The 17,492-nt window shown below is 44.3% G+C and overlaps 1 protein-coding gene across 3 annotated transcripts in view; it reads left to right on the forward strand.

Annotated features, from left to right (window-relative positions):
• LOC120046981 (probable C-mannosyltransferase DPY19L3) overlaps window positions 1-4,551 on the forward strand; it is a 36,779-nt gene extending 32,228 nt beyond the window's left edge. For all 3 annotated transcript variants that reach the window (XM_038992539.1, XM_038992532.1, XM_038992547.1), the window contains exons 17-19: window positions 730-862; window positions 2,054-2,212; window positions 3,091-4,551. In XM_038992539.1, coding sequence (XP_038848467.1) covers window positions 730-862; window positions 2,054-2,212; window positions 3,091-3,303 — 505 coding nt within the window. In that variant the 3' untranslated portion in view covers window positions 3,304-4,551. The remainder of the gene's footprint in view (window positions 1-729; window positions 863-2,053; window positions 2,213-3,090) is intronic.
• The last annotated feature ends 12,941 nt before the right edge of the window (window positions 4,552-17,492 follow it).

Genomic DNA, 17,492 nt, shown 5'->3' on the forward strand with positions numbered 1-17,492 from the left:
ACATGAAGATTGTTCCGTCTTCTGTGTTGTGGCTCGTGATTAAAAAAAAAAAATGTGGCTCGTGATTTTGACAAAACCGCCCCCTGAGTTGTGTAGCTGGTCAGAGGGTGTCTCAGGCATGTACCGGTGTAGGGTGAGTCACTGTGTCGATGAGCGGAGATCAGTGTTACGAGACCGAGCCGGCCAAGGTTGGGCTGTGGTAGTAACAAGGCTCTACTTAAGAGTCGGCTTCTCTTGGCTGTAATCATATAACACATTCCACACTGGGCTTTGTCCTTCCTGTGAGTCCTCACTCACCACCTCCTCTAGAACACCTTGAGAAAGATTCCTTGGCGAAAGAAAGATGAACATGGTTTATTTGTCTGATAACTATTTTATGTTCCCAGCAGCCTTAGTAGGCTGCCCTTTCGCTAGCCTTTCAATCTCTCCTTGAAGTTGTTCCAGTATTTTTTGTTCTTAAAATAAAATAGAAGTGAAAGTCTTAATATGTCTGCAAAGGTTATCGTAAAAGAACTTGATGGCATTGAGTAAAGGATACCTGCAGTGTGCAAGTACAGATATCAGTGTGGTACTAGCCTGCTACTGAGTCATGAGGAAACCAACAAAAATAACGCCGTCTTACACAAATACACCGGCTCTACAGCGTGGTGACGTCTTCTACCTCTGTGTAGCATACAGCAGTATAAACGCTGATCTCCCAGAAAACACTTCTTCTACCTTGTCTTCCAGCTCAAAGACCCCCAAGAAGGCAGTGTTTGCTGGGAGCATGCAGCTGCTGGCTGGGATCAAACTGTGCACAGGGAGAGTCCTGACTAACCACCCACACTATGAAGACCGAGCCCTGAGAGAGAGGACCAGACAGGTAAAACCAAATCCTTTATCCTTATCCTTATCCTACTTCTATACTTAATTAAGTTTATTTTTACACAAGGCCTGACCTGAGAGGAGAGTAATATGGAGACACCTGTAAATATGTGTTGACCAGGGTTGGGGGTCAATTCCATTTTAAATTCAGTCCAACCAGGGAATTGAACAGTCCACTTGGAAAAGAAAGGGCCGTGTTCAAGTCATCTCCAGAATTGTAATGGAATTCAAAAAGGCGTGACCCCACTTGGGTGATGGTCCTATCAAGGAGAGGACACCACTTCTGTATACCTGTGTTGTGATATTAGCACGGTGCTGTGATATTAGCACGGTGCTGTGAAATTAGCACGGTGCTGTGAAATTAGCACGGTGCTGTGATATTAGCACGGTGCTGTGATATTAGCACGGTGCTGTGATATTAGCACGGTGCTGTGATATTAGCATGGAGGGGACGTCAACTGCGGCGGGGAAATAGTCACATGAGTGTGCTATCAGTCACTTTTTATATTTCCTGTCTGGCTTTCCCCTCAGTTTTACAGAAGCGCGTGACTTTATCAGCCAGACAACGCCGTGTTTTCATCTCACCCAGGGATGGCAAGTAGCGTTTGTCAGATGCGGAGATTAATTGTGGTGGTGTGAACCGTCTCTAAAGCTCGTTAGACAATGCAGCGCGTGGGGCTAGGTGAGGGGGAGGCGGCCAGACAGGCAGAGAGGAGACGGTGCAGGGCTGCTGGATGGTTGGGTACAGAGCGTTCTGCCGCTCCGGGTGGCGCTCTACAGCGTGTGGTGCCGTGCGGCGGTGTGGGGCTCACAGAGCTCTTTCAGGCAGAGTTCTGACTAATGAAGCTCTGCAGCTGTGAGAGGGAGAGGGGGGGGGGGGGGCTCCTCAGGTTGGGGGCTCTCGCTCTGCCTGGGGGACGTGAGCAGAATGTTCCCTCCACACCACCCTGCTGCGTGTCTGTCTGCCACTCAGCGCCACAGAGGCGTCAGCCCCCAGCACCAGCACGGCCCGCTGTTAACACTCATCGCAAAGTCTCTCATAGCCCTCTATCAATAAGTCATGCCTGTGTGTGTGTGTGTGTGTGTCTGTCTGTCTGTCTGAGCCCTGTGTTGTGTTGTCCTCCATGTTTACGTGTGTGTGTGTGTGTGTATTATCCCCTGGGTGTGTTTTCTCTCCTGGTCGTTTCAGGTGTATCAGATCTACGCCCAGCAATCCCCGGAGGAGGTCCACAGGATCCTGCGCGCGGCGGGGGCTGATTTCGTGGTGATGGAGGACAGCATCTGCTACGAGAGGAGGCACGGCCGGGGCTGCAGGCTCCGAGACCTGCTGGACCTGGCCAACGGACACGTAGGTGTCGTTTCTGTTCTGTAATGGCAGGGGTTGGGGTTCTGCGATGCCAGCTCGTTCACAAATGTATGACTGCCCACGGATGGATGTATGTACACGCGTGAGTGTTTTGATGTGTAAGTGTTTGTTTAAACAGGAGGCAGATTGTTAGGTTAAAGTATATATTTTTTTGGAGAGAATTGATAGGAGGAATATTGATTGGACTGTTTCAGTATGAGAGAATGGAATGACGGATAGATTCTTTGGGCGTTTGAGATTGGGATGGGGAGGGTTGTTTGTGTGTGTGTGTGTGTGTGTGTGTGTGTGTGTGTGTGTGTGTGTGTGTGCGTGTGCGTTGCATGTGTGTGTTTGCATGTGTTCCCTATAAATCACATGTCTGTCAGCCTCTGTCACTCATAGACACTTCAAAGTATGATTGCTTTGAAAGGGCTCAATTACAGGCAGCGTTGGGGTCTGGAGATTCATCCTCCTCTGATCTGCTTCTCACCTCTGGTTGAAAGATGTATTTTTTCTCCTCCCGCTTTTGATGCTAGGAATAAATGAGTCACTGGTTGTTTGGATTTCTGGAGGCATGCTTGCCTTGCATAGTCTCATCCTTCCCGAGTGGTGTATGTGGGGTTAGTAATGTTTCACTGCATGTGATCCCCACGTCCACATTACGTAGAGATGGGCTCAACTCTTAGAAATCTTTATTGAGAGAATAACAAAAAAAATTTTTTTTTTTTTTTTTTTTGGTCAATTATTGAATACCCTGGATCCTTGTGATTTGTTATCCCCATCTTACCTACAAGTACAAATCTAACTCAAGGGTACTATTTACTTATGACAATACATTATGTCTGAACAGTTGACTGCATCTAATGTGTTTTTTGGATTAGATCATGGATGGCCCTGGGGACAACGACCCAGACTTGGTCCACGCCTCCCATCCTCGCTTCTGTGAGTCCGTCAAGACAGACGGCCCTGCCTACACAGCCCTCTTCACCCGCGTGTTCCAAAGCAAGACCTTCCACGTCTACAAGCTGAAGAAGGGCAAGAAGAGAGCCAAGGCAGACAGCGAGCCGGTGGCCATGGAGGATAAAACCCAGTAATAAGACCCTGGGGACCTCATAAACAACACCCCATAAACAACACCCCACCCATATCCAGCCCGCCCGCCCAGTGTCCAACTCAGCCTCCTGCTCCCTGCCAAGTCGATAACCCGATGACTTCTCTGTGCTCCCTGCTCTCTGGTCTACCCGAGTTCATCTGGAACCATGGCTGCACTCTCCCACCCGCCGCCCTCCCTCCTTCCATCCCGCCGTGCGCCACGGCGGCCAGAGGCAGGTGGTCACGTCCGGCTGACACGGCGCTGATTTGAGCAGCGTCTGATTGCGGCGGGCGAGCAGATGAGCACATGCATATCAAACCAGGGCTTTGTGTCAGGAAGCTCATGTTTAAACAGGAGAGGAGGGATGACGGTGCATCACAACAGCATTCAGGGCTCCCCTCTGGCTTTCACCCAGACTAAAGGCAAAGCAGAGGAGAGGAGAGAGACCTTTGAGAGGGAGCTGATTGAAAGATAGAGCAGCGGGGGTAATTATTGCGAAGGCTAGTCTGGTCTCTTTGGTGGCTGGGTCTGCAGCCTGACTGCACAGCTGCACCCTGTGCCATTTTTTTTTTTTTTAACCGTGCCATGTCTCGTCTCCACTTGTTAATGAGGATTCCTCTTTCGATACTCTCTCACTCAAACGCAAAGCTCTGCATACGTTGTCAGTTGCGGTGCATCAAGGGGAAGTGCCATTCTCATTGTAATGCATAACAGTCATATCACTGTGAAGAGGATTTGCTTGTTCATTCCGTTGCATTGAAATTGGATGTTTAATTTAGTAGTTGGCTGACAGATTTTTTTGGACGAGGGAGAAGTCATTTCATTGTGTTTTCCTAATAAGTGCATACTAATGTAATGTTGTTGAGCATTGACATAGTTCATTTTCATATTTTATTAATAATTCAGTTTAGATGCATCGGTCATTTTAAGCAACAGTATTTTAATGGAAATGAAATGAGAAAATGTTTAACTGTGTGTATTCCCTCAAAACAACACCCCAGAATCATACAGTATTCAGTAGAAGGACTGCACTGTGGGTAAACCATGACCACTGGTCAATGTTGAATTAGGTGAATGGTTAACATATTCATGGTCACTGGTCTATGTATGACTGGCTAAAATACAAATTCAAGTATTTAGATTTTTTTCACATGTTGGTGCATTACAAAATGGGATTGAAATAGATTTAATTGTAATTTTCTGTCATTGATTTACATTTATTTATACGGATTTAATAAAAATTCAATAACTAAAATATAGTTGTTGCATAAGTATTCACCCCCCTTTGTTTAGGCAAGCCTAAATTAGTTCAGGAGTAACATTTGGCTTAACAAATCACTTAAGTTACATGGACTCACACTGTATGAATTAATAGTAGTTGACATGCTTTTTAATGACTACCCCTTCCTCTGTCCCCCATACATACAACAGTTGTAAGGTCACTCAGTCAAGTATTGAATTTCAAGCACCGATTCAACTACAAAGACCAGAGGGGTGTACTACGAAGCAAGCTACAGTGTATCTACTCAGGGTTTTCTAAAGCTAGCCAGCTTCAGTTACTTTCCCATTCCAGCTCAGGCTTCCATCCGTACTACGATGGGGGGATATTGCTCGTCCGTCTGCCGTAAACTCTAGCAGGCTTATAACTGCGTTTGTATGTCGCACGTGGCTAGTCAAATACCAGACTTTTCATTGGGACAATTCTGAAACATCAATCCATGGGAAAGTCAGTGCCACATTTTTCATTTGTGCCCAAATCAAAATGAAAGAAAATAGCAAATTCAGCAGGCTTTCGTGTGAAATAGACTTTCAGAAGTGCTGTCTTTATTTTATTACTTGGGTGTGGTTATCAACACACAAATACCTTTTCCCCCACTCCTATTGATCAAATAATTGTATTAAGTCATACAAATGTTTTACTGTGCGTGAAGTTTCAAATGCATTTGTCATTACAAAATATGTCATGTGATAGGTATTTTAACATGGTCACACTTTATTTGGATAGTCCAGATAGGCCCATCTGTAGATGCTCTACAGATGGTTATACTGTCAATATGCTATCAAGGTCATACTATCTGTTGTTAAGCAACTGTGGTTACGGTTAGGGTTATGCTACGGTTAGGGTTATGCTACTGTTAGGGTCGTGTTACGGTTAGGGTTATGCTACTGTTAGGGTTATGCTACTGTTAGGGTTATGCTACTGTTAGGGTTATGCTACTGTTAGGGTTATGCTACTGTTAGGGTTATGCTACGGTTAGGGTTATGTTACGGTTAGGGTTATGCTACGGTTAGGGTTATGCTACTGTTAGGGTTATGTTGCGGTTAGGGTTATGCTACTGTTAGGGTTATGCTACTGTTAGGGTTATGTTACAGTTAGGGTTATGTTAGGGTTATGCTACGGTTAGGGTTATGTTACGGTTAGGGTTATGTTAGGGTTATGCTACTGTTAGGGTTATGCTACTGTTAGGGTTATGCTACTGTTAGGGTTATGTTACGGTTAGGGTTATGCTACTGTTAGGAATATGTTACAGTTAGGGTTATGTTAGGGTTATGCTACGGTTAGGGTTATGTTACGGTTAGGGTTATGTTAGGGTTATGCTACTGTTAGGGTTATGCTACTGTTAGGGTTATGTTACGGTTAGGGTTATGCTACTGTTAGGAATATGTTACAGTTAGGGTTATGTTAGGGTTATGCTACGGTTAGGGTTATGTTACGGTTAGGGTTATGTTACGGTTAGGGTTATGTTACGGTTAGGGTTATGCTACTGTTAGGGTTATGCTACTGTTAGGGTTATGCTACTGTTAGGGTTATGCTACTGTTAGGGTTATGCTACTGTTAGGGATATGTTACAGTTAGGGTTATGTTAGGGTTATGCTACGGTTAGGGTTATGTTACGGTTAGGGTTATGCTACTGTTAGGGTTATGCTACTGTTAGGGTTATGTTACGGTTAGGGTTATGTTACGGTTAGGGTTATGCTACTGTTAGGGTCGTGTTACGGTTAGGGTTATGCTACTGTTAGGGTTATGCTACTGTTAGGGTTATGCTACTGTTAGGGTTATGCTACTGTTAGGGTTATGCTACTGTTAGGGTTATGCTACGGTTAGGGTTATGCTACGGTTAGGGTTATGTTACAGTTAGGGTTATGCTACTGTTAGGGTTATGTTGCGGTTAGGGTTATGCTACTGTTAGGGTTATGCTACTGTTAGGGTTATGCTACGGTTAGGGTTATGCTACGGTTAGGGTTATGCTACGGTTAGGGTTATGCTACGGTTAGGGTTATGCTACGGTTAGGGTTATGTTACGGTTAGGGTTATGCTACTGTTAGGGTTATGTTGCGGTTAGGGTTATGCTACTGTTAGGGTTATGTTACAGTTAGGGTTGGGTTATGCTACGGTTAGGGTTATGTTACGGTTAGGGTTATGTTAGGGTTATGCTACTGTTAGGGTTATGCTACTGTTAGGGTTATGCTACTGTTAGGGTTATGCTACTGTTAGGGTTATGCTACTGTTAGGGTTATGTTACGGTTAGGGTTATGCTACTGTTAGGAATATGTTAGGGTTAGGGTTATGCTACGGTTAGGGTTATGCTACGGTTAGGGTTATGTTACGGTTAGGGTTATGTTACAGTTAGGGTTATGCTACTGTTAGGGTTATGTTGCGGTTAGGGTTATGCTACTGTTAGGGTTATGCTACTGTTAGGGTTATGTTACAGTTAGGGTTATGCTACGGTTAGGGTTATGTTACGGTTAGGGTTATGTTAGGGTTATGCTACTGTTAGGGTTATGCTACTGTTAGGGTTATGCTACTGTTAGGGTTATGTTACGGTTAGGGTTATGCTACTGTTAGGAATATGTTACAGTTAGGGTTATGTTAGGGTTATGCTATGGTTAGGGTTATGTTACGGTTAGGGTTATGTTACTGTTAGGGTTATGTTACAGTTAGGGTTATGCTACTGTTAGGGTTATGCTACGGTTAGGGTTATGCTACGGTTAGGGTTATGCTACGGTTAGGGTTATGCTACGGTTAGGGTTATGCTACGGTTAGGGTTATGTTACGGTTAGGGTTATGTTACGGTTAGGGTTATGCTACTGTTAGGGTTATGTTGCGGTTAGGGTTATGCTACTGTTAGGGTTATGCTACTGTTAGGGTTATGTTACAGTTAGGGTTATGTTAGGGTTATGCTACGGTTAGGGTTATGTTACTGTTAGGGTTATGCTACTGTTAGGGTTATGCTACTGTTAGGGTTATGCTACTGTTAGGGTTATGCTACGGTTAGGGTTATGTTACGGTTAGGGTTATGTTACGGTTAGGGTTATGTTACGGTTAGGGTTATGCTACTGTTAGGGTTATGCTACTGTTAGGGATATGTTACAGTTAGGGTTATGCTACGGTTAGGGTTATGCTACGGTTAGGGTTATGTTACGGTTAGGGTTATGTTACGGTTAGGGTTATGCTACTGTTAGGGTTATGCTACTGTTAGGGTTATGTTACAGTTAGGGTTATGTTAGGGTTATGCTACGGTTAGGGTTATGTTACTGTTAGGGTTATGCTACTGTTAGGGTTATGCTACTGTTAGGGTTATGCTACTGTTAGGGTTATGCTACTGTTAGGGTTATGTTACGGTTAGGGTTATGTTACGGTTAGGGTTATGCTACGGTTAGGGTTATGCTACTGTTAGGGTTATGCTACTGTTAGGGATATGTTACAGTTAGGGTTATGCTACGGTTAGGGTTATGCTACGGTTAGGGTTATGTTACGGTTAGGGTTATGTTACGGTTAGGGTTATGCTACTGTTAGGGTTATGCTACTGTTAGGGTTATGTTACGGTTAGGGTTATGTTACGGTTAGGGTTATGCTACTGTTAGGGTTATGTTACGGTTAGGGTTATGTTACGGTTAGGGTTATGCTACTGTTAGGGTTATGCTACTGTTAGGGTTATGTTACGGTTAGGGTTATGTTACGGTTAGGGTTATGCTACTGTTAGGGTTATGTTAGGGTTATGCTACGGTTAGGGTTATGTTACTGTTAGGGTTATGTTACTGTTAGGGTTATATTTAGAATAAGGGGTAGGGGTAGTAGATAGTTGAAATGTTACAGCTGCTCTACAGACTATACCCCCCCCCCAAAAAAAATTTAACACAAAAAAAACATTTATTCCAAAACTATAGTAATACTGCAACAACAAAAAAACACGGCAAAGGAATACACTTTCTGGCCTAAATGCAAAGCCTTATGTTTGAGGCAAATCCAACACAACGCATCACTGAGTAACTGTACGGTATCCTTATTTTCATCATGGTATGGTTATGCTTGACATCGGCAGAGACTGGGGAGTTTTTCAGGATAAAAAGAAATGGGATGGAGCTAAGCACACGCAAAATCCTAGAGGACAACCTGCTTCAGTCTGCTTTGCACCAGATACTGGGAGAGGAATTCACCTTTCAGCAGGACAATAACCTACAGTTGTGGACAAAAGTTTTGAGAATGACACAAATATAAATTTTCACAAAGTCTGCTGCCTCAGTGTCTTTAGATATTTTTGTCAGATGTTATTATGGAATACTTAAGTATAATTACAAGCATTTCATAAGTGTCAAAGGCTTTTATTGACAATTCCATGAAGTTGATGCAAAGAGTCAATATTTGCAGTATTGACCCTTCTTTTTCAAGACCTCTGCAATCTGCCCTGGCATGCTATCAATTAACTTCTGGGTCACATCCTGACTGATGGCAGCCCATTCTTGCATAATCAATGCTTGGAGTTTGTCAGAATGTGTGGGTTTTTGTTTGTCCATCTCTTGAGGATTGACCACAAGTCCTCAATGGGATTAAGGTCTGGGGAGTTTCCTGGCCATGGACCCAAAATATTGATGTTTTGTTCCCCGAGCCACTTAGATATCACTTTTGCCTTATGGCATGGTGCTCCATCATGCTGGAAAAGGCAGTGTTCATCACCAAACTGTTCCTGGATGGTTGGGAGAAGTTGCTCTCGGAGGATGTGCTGGTACCATTCTTTATTCATGGGTGTGTTCTTGGGCAAAATTGTGAGTGAGCCCACTCCCTTGGCTGAGAAGCAACCCCACACATGAATGGTCTCAGGATGCTTTACTGTTGGCATGACACAGGACTGATGGTAGCGCTTACCTTGTCTTCTCTGGACAAGTTTTTTTCCAGATGCCCCAAACAATCGGAAAGGGGATTCATCAGAGAAAATGACTTTACCCCAGTGGTCAACAGTCCAATCCCTGTACCTTTTGCAGAATATCAGTCTGTCCCAGAGAGAAGTGGCTTCTTTGCTGCCCTTCTTCACACCAGACCATCCTCCAAAAGTCTTCGCCTCACTGTGCGTGCAGATGCACTCACACCTGCCTGCTGCCATTTCTGAGCAAGCTCTGTACTGGTGGTGCCCCGATACCGCAGCTGAATCAACTTTAGGGGACGTCCTGGCGCTTGCTGGACTTTCTTGGGCGCCCTGAAGCCTTCTTCACAACAATTAAACTGCTCTCCTTGAAGTGGTTGATTTAGGTGCAATCTTACTGGCAGCAATATCCTTGCCTGGGAAGCCCTTTTTGTGCGAGGCAATGATGACGGCACATGTTTCCTTGCAGGTAACCATGGTTGACAGAGGAAGAGCAATGATTCCAAGCACCACCCTCCTTCTGAAGCTTCCAGTCTGTTATTCGAACTCAATCAGCATGACAGAGTGATCTCCAGCCTTGTCCTCATCGAAACTCACACCTGTGTTAACGAGAGAATCACTGACATGATGTCAGCTGTTCCTTTTGTGGCAGGGCTGAAATGCAGTGGAAATGTTTTTTGGGGATTCAGTTCATTTGCATGGCAAAGAGGGACTTTGCAATTAATTGCAATTCATCTGATCACTCTTCATAACATTCTGGAGTATATGCAAATTGCCATCATACAAACTGAGGCAGCAGACTTTGTGAAAATGAATGTGTCATTCTCAAAACGTTTGGCCACGCAAGGCCAAATCTACACTGGAGTTGCTTACCAAGAAGATAGTAAATGTTATTGAGTGGCCAAGTTAGTTTTGGCTTAAATCTGCTTGAAAATCTATGGCAAGACTTGAAAATTGCTGCCTAGCCATGATCCCCAACACCTTGACAGAGCTTTAAAGAATTTAGAAAAGAATAATGGACAAAAATCCAGTTGTGCAAAGCTCTTAGAGAAGATTAATCGCTGCCAAAGGTGTTTCAAACATGTATTGACTCAGGGGGGTGAATACTTATCTAATCCAGTTAAATTCATGTTTTATTTTCCATTCATCTAAAAAAAAAAATATATTATTACACTTTGACATTACAGTATTTTGTGTAGATAAAAATGAAATCCATTTGAATCCCGCTTTGTAACACAATAAAATTTGAAGAAATCCAAGGGGGGGGTGAATACTTATGATAGGCACTGTAGTCTAAATCCGGATGTAGACAAATTCAGACTTAACAGGGTAATGTCAAATTATTCAATACTGTAAATGGTTAATGTGTGTAATTTTATTGCATCATGTTATTGTTTAAAGATTGAACACCTTGAGTATGAAAGTGCCTTCAACATTGTCCATTTAATCTCTGTGTTGATGTAAAATGTGTCTAATGTTATTGAACCTAACAGTTGCTTGCAGTGCTGAAAAAATGAAATTCTAAGTTGTACACGTGTCCCTGTTCATAGTTGTATTTTGCATGATTTAAGCTTTGTCAAAACTTGAAACTTTACAAAGGAAAATCTTACGGGGGGGTGGGGGGGTTAAATATCAAATAAACATTTTGGGGATTGAATGGAGATTGTTTACATGAATGTTTCCAATATTCTGTCGACCGCATCAGATTTTGTACCATCTGAAAATCATTCCAAGTCACGATGACAATTTTCTATGGGCCAGTCTTCTTCATTACTTAACACTGTGTTTAATCTAGAAGACTCTGCTAATCTGGCGATTGTGATATTTCCTCTCCTATTGTTCTGTGTCTGTCTGTTCACCCAGTAAATGGGTTGGTCCTGTTTGACGTGCCTGTGGAGAAATTGCACTAGTTGGTGTGGCATATCATGTTTTATGTTGTTTCATCTTCCTTGTGAATGCAGTTTACCGTTGATCAGTGTTCCATGTTCTTATCGAAAGGGACTTTGTTTCCTCTGTTGCTTTTGTATAAAACTTTTTTTTTCTTCACATTTGGTATTCTGCTGTCATTTTTCCATTCTTTTGATGTTCACACCAAAACATTAATTGCAAGAGAATAAATGCAATGATGGCGATACCAAGTACAAAAACAAGAACTTGCTTGAGGCTTTCACTTTCTTTTCTAGTCCTGTATATACCATAAACCAGGGATCATCAACTAGATTCAGCCACGGGCCGATTTAAAAAAAATAATAATAATAATTTTCTTGCGTGGATGGTCGGGGGTCCGGAACATAATGACACATTTACCGCAAGAAGCCCAGACAGATATATTTCAAACCTTGCTTACATTTGTATACGATCACAGACTCTATCATGCGTGGGATCATTCAAATAATTTGGAGCTGATTTCCTGGTATTTTTACAGTTTTCTTTTTATGTCAAACAATGAAATTTGAACAACATCTTAAAGTTTTTTTTGCTCAGGTAACTTGGGCCGCAAAAATAAAACCACACGCGGGCCAAATTCGGGCCGCCAGTTGGGGAACCCTGCCATAAACTCACATCATGCTGTATGCAAACAATCAGGAAAATCACTGATTCAAATAAATGAATCTTTATTGAGAAAAAAGATAGATGCAAATACAAAACACCAAGATATCTATATTCAAAGCTGGTCATGATAATGATAAAAAAAATAAGTTCACTTTTTCTTAAAGAAGCGGTACGTGATCCATAGTTCTTCCATTGACACATTTAAAAAAGCAATGACTTAATTTATCTTTCTATATACAAATGAGGTAAAAACATAAAATTCCACAATATGTCTGTATCCATTAGACAATGTTGAAGCCATTTATGATACAAATTAAAGTAGAATCTCTTCTTCCCAACCCAGAGACAAATCCTGTGAATCCCAAACACAATCTTCACATTTTAATCATTATTATTTTTACTAGCTCCTCTATAAGCCAGGTTCCTGGCCTACCGTGCTCGGAAGATGAATCAGAACTCCATCCCTTGAGGAGCTTTTGTTGTCTATAAAAAAGCATTGCATTGCGGCAGCATTCCATACCCTCATCTCCCCATCCTATTTTAAACTCACGTTGTGGCTGCCTTCAAAAAATTGGCACGTTTGAAATCCGTAATCAGAATGTCGACTTCTCAATCGACTTTTAAAACTCCCATGATCCTTTGGTTTACAGCATGACAGCACCGCCATCAACTCCCATTAGGATTAGTGTTCTGATGTGTGTTAACACACTCCTACCCTTTACTGTTGTGCCGTCACGCTCAACATGCAGCGTCTCTGCAGTGGAAAAATAGAAACTAAATCAAAATAATGAGAAGGGTGTGCTGACGCTACCTCGAAATACATGAAATACAATGTGGCGTTTAGTCTATCGCAGAGGGAGGTTACGTTTCTTTTTATTTATTCCATTTGCTGTGCAACAAACCATTTCCAAAACCCTTTCCCGTCCCCTTCTCTACTCCCCATGGAGCTTCACAGCTCCTCACACAAGCACATTTAACTCCGAGTCCCAGAGGTGCTTTGAACGAGCACAAACTCTCCCTCCTTTCCACTTCCTCCCTTCCTCCTTTCCTCTTCCTCCCTTCTGCATTATACGGCTAATTTCACCTCCACGCTGCACTCCTCTCTCAAAGCAGAGGTGAACAACACAAATGCAGTGAACGCTGGCTTCTGAAGGGTTTTTACTGCGGGCAGATTGGTCCTGGTTTATATGATAGGGGAGAACTGTTTGTGGGGGTAAGTGCATCATCCTCCAGCCTTGGGGAAGATAAATAGCTGAACCCCCCTTGGTGAGATCCTTAGTGTGACTACCCATGTAGATGGATCATTTCCCTTCCATCGCTCATACTGCTGGGCTCATACTGTTTACAGTGAAAGCTCCCGCCACCTCTAACACAACTGGTAAACACTCCCTTTCAGACATATCAGTGAATACAGTAAACTATGTCTGCCTCCACAACACCATGGCAACAACAGCGAAGGTCAGAGGGTGTCCACTGTCCATTCTATAGGAGGCTTCGGGTGCCACCCTCTCTGCACTTTTTTTCACCTTGGACCGCCATTCACGATGAATTAGTCATTTGTATTCATATCATGGTCTTCAGCTGCAATGGTGGTGTTCAGAATGTTTGGTATTCCTGAGAAAGAAGTTTAAAGCTGAGAAACAGAAAAGGCCCTTTCCTCAGCTCCTCTGTCCTTTCTATTCTTCTCTCCAGCTTGATTTCTGAGCTCTCTCCCTCCGGTGAATATAAATGAATAGAGGGGAGAGTGAAGTGAATAGAAAACCAAATCAAGTAAGGAGAAGTTTAGGATATAACTTACGAGCACAACTGTTAACTGTTGACTGCACACCCAGCAAAGTGATTTTAGAAAGAGAGCCCACTGGAAGGCCACAGAAAAATCCTGTATCAAATGTCTAAGCAGTTTTTAAAACACTGATGTATTACAGACATAGAGAACGGAATACGGTATATCAAGGTCCAAGAGGTGCCAGGCAATCCTCGCAATTCATTTCACTGACAAATATAATAACATTTTCACCCGAATCATTGTCAACCGCAAGTCACTACAATAGGTCTGTGTGCCATGCTCGGTAAGTGCCATAATTAATCTGTCCGTGTCATTGATTGGCAGCTCCCATTATCCAGTGAACAGTGAGTCTCAGCTATAGGCCCGGTTAGGTTAACGTCAGTCCCAGCCTCAGCCTCGCTCTAGGCCCGTTTAGAGGGAAAAACCCTGTGGAGAATAAGTCACTCTCAGAGAGGAGAGAGGCCAAGCTCTCCATCAGTCTCTCTCTCCTTCCCAAACTTCTCTCTTTCCTCCTATGCTTCCAATTAGTTTCCTGTAGCTCTGTAGTTTCCTGCTGTTTGGTGGTCTCTGCAGTACAGTAGCTTGGTCTCCCTCAGCGTTCAGAGGTCATTGGCCTCGGTCTTCTCGTAGAGGGCTTTGAGTTTCTCGAAACGTGGGCCCCAATCCTTCAGGGAGTCTTGGCCCCTAGCCGTGTCCTCCTCCAGCCCGGCTGAGCTGAAGGAGCTGAGGGACCCGGCCAGCGAGCCTCCCCCCTCCGTGGAGAACACCTGCAGGGAGTCGAAGGGGGCCGTCTCTGGAGCCTGGTCAGCATCCCGGATGATCTCACACAGGTAGCGGGCCAGGTCCTGGCTGGAGAAGGACAGGCTCTTTCTGGCCAGCAGGAGGGGCCTGCTCTGGCCCTGGGCGGGGGTTCTGATGGGCGGCACGTCCCTCCGCAGGGTGGTGGTGAAGGAGGAGAGGGCGGTGTTGGCGCCCAACCTGCTAAGAGTGTCCTGGGGCTGGGGATGTTGGTGCTGGGTGTGGTGATGTTGGTGGATGGCTCTGGAGCGGCTGTACTGGACAGACTGGGCCGGACTGGGCTGGAGAGACTTCTGTAGCTCGGCCATATCATAGGCATTCTATACACACACACACAGAGGAGAGAGGAATGTCAAAATAGAATGGAAAGGAGGAACAAATGGACAGATGGAGCAATAGAGAGTATTTTCGAATGTTATTAGGATCCCCATTAGCTGTTGCCAAGGCAGCAGCTACTCTTCCTGGGATTCAAACAGAAGTAAAACATCACATCATAGAGCGGGATGGTGAGAGTGAGGAGAAGAAAAAAAAGAGAGTATAGCAGAGCTTCCTCAGCGGTATCCCTTTTTCCGTATGCTCTACCTGCTACGTTTACAATCTGTCTTCATTTCCTCCCTTAGTGAGCAAAATCCAGATTAATTCTCTGCTAGTGGAGAGGTGACAGATCGTATTAGCCGAATACACAAAGTCATCTGAGAGAACGAGAAGGGGGCGAGGGTAGTGTTTCACTTCAACAGAGCACGGGGGAAATATTGGAACGAGGGCTAGAGAACATCCATTTTTATATAACACACAATCACTTCAACGCTCATTCGATTCAGGCGAGACTGATTCACCCTCGTTACCACGGCCGTGCTTCACTCTGGAGAGATGGAAGCCCGGGCCCTGGAGAAACGGAGGATGGAGGAACGGTAGAGTGGAGGAGTGAATGACACACGCGTGGGTGTGCTCTGTAATGGATTACCTGATGAGAAAAGTGTGCATAGTGTGCTTTGCTCACGTCTAAAGATCCACCAGAGGACCTAAAGTATGGCAGCATCACCAAGCATCCGATAATCACATTATGTCTAATTGTGTGTAAAGAGATTGTGAATATACAAACACTCCACTAGTTGCTTCCTAGTTGAAATAGGAGGTGAACCAGAATGAGAAGGTGTTACAATGGCATGGTGGAGAAGAGCAGTGTGCTTGAGCAAATGTAGTACCCATAATGCCTAGCCTGTAATCCAAACTGAATTATTTCACTTCACAGATTCAGTCTGGAACTGTCTTCGTTGGAACCGTTTGTGACAAGGGACCAAAAGGCACATTATCCCATTGTGTGTAGGAGACATAGATGTGTTCGCTCTTACCTGGTCCTCCTCTCCTCCTCCTTCCTCGTCGTAGTTGAGCACGTTCTCTCTGATGTCCTCCCAGCCGTCATGGTGAGCTGACACGTGGTAAACGCCCTCCTTTAGGCCCTTGTAACTGCGCCAGCGGGTGTACAGGAAGATGCCCAGCAGCAGCACTAGGGGGCACCGGAGAGCACAGAAGGAGGAAGAGACAGACGCACACAGAGAGAGAGAGAGAAAGTTCCTGGTTCAGTTTGATTAGAAGTGACTGGGTGAACCGTTTCTACTGCGTTGATTTGGCATTGCATTATCAGCATGATGGCTGTGCTGAGAGGCCTGACAGGCAGACTGCTGACTGACTGCTAGGACGGCTACCAAATAAGAGCTCTCTTTGCAGAGTGGCAAGTGGTACTCTCAAAATCAATCCCCCCCTATAGACTTCTGTGACCTTTAGAGTATATTATGTACCCATACAGTACTTCTCCATAAATATCTCTATCCTGTACCGCTCCCATCACACCTGATTTGACTCAACTTCTCTGCTTTGATCATTCCTCAGATTTCCTCCTCCCCTCCTGCATCTCTCTCCCTCTCGCTCTCTCTGTCTGTCTGTCTGTCATTTCAGTTTGTTCAAATTCCCTTTTGATATCCCTCTCTCCCTCTCAATTGCCCTTATTTGTTTTTGGTTCTATCTGTTGATTGTTGCGTGCTCAGCTATCAGTAGTTTGATAAGGTGTCACTTAGCAAGGGGACCAGGGTGACAGGCTGAGACTGATTGAATTTAAATCTCCCAATTATCAGGGCAATCTCTGAGTGAACTCTCACTCGTCAGAAGTTAGGCACCGGTGTACCCAGCCAGAAACAAGCTGCAACACCGGCAAAACAAATTGATATCAATTTATGAAGACAACGCTCACCCTCCTCGCACACGTGTCACAAGCAAATCTAGTCGCTTTTTAGGGGGCTTTGTAGCGCTGGGTCTATTGCACGGGAATATGCAATCCCATGTCTGTCTGTTTCTCTATCTATTGCAACATTACTGAAATGTTGCAATTGTCTTAAGACGAGACATGTTCATCTAGGTGAGAGTGAGGTGTTAAAAAAAGTCTCAGAGATTGACACACGGTGCTGCTCTAGTTGTGTGTTCTGAAGGCCACCGCCTCGAACTCCAAAACACAGTGTTTGTGTATGACTGTCTGTCATCACTTGGATTCAGAGTGTTGTGTGATGAAGAAAAAGGTTACTCTGAAGTTAGGTTCAGGTCAGAGCTCATAGAGACTTCCCTATTGGGTTGTGTCTCTTCAAAGGCCCTCTCCGATTGAGAGATGTGTGTCTGTTCTCTGCAGGAGCTGGACTGTTGCTCTGATTACCAAGCAGAGGAGGTCTGAGTGGCGGGCTAGCTGCAGTCTGCCTCCAAGCCATTTTTTTCCCTCTCATCTCTTCTCCTCCTCTCCTCTCCCCTCCTCTCGTATCAGAACCCTAACAAAGCCTGTACTATCGATTGCATCACCCAACGAACGACCTCACACAAGCTTCTCCGTAACCCTAAGATAGACACATGCATCCCAATGTCTAACACACA

Source organism: Salvelinus namaycush, chromosome 1, assembly GCF_016432855.1.
Source record: "Salvelinus namaycush isolate Seneca chromosome 1, SaNama_1.0, whole genome shotgun sequence".
NCBI lineage: Eukaryota > Metazoa > Chordata > Actinopteri > Salmoniformes > Salmonidae > Salvelinus > Salvelinus namaycush.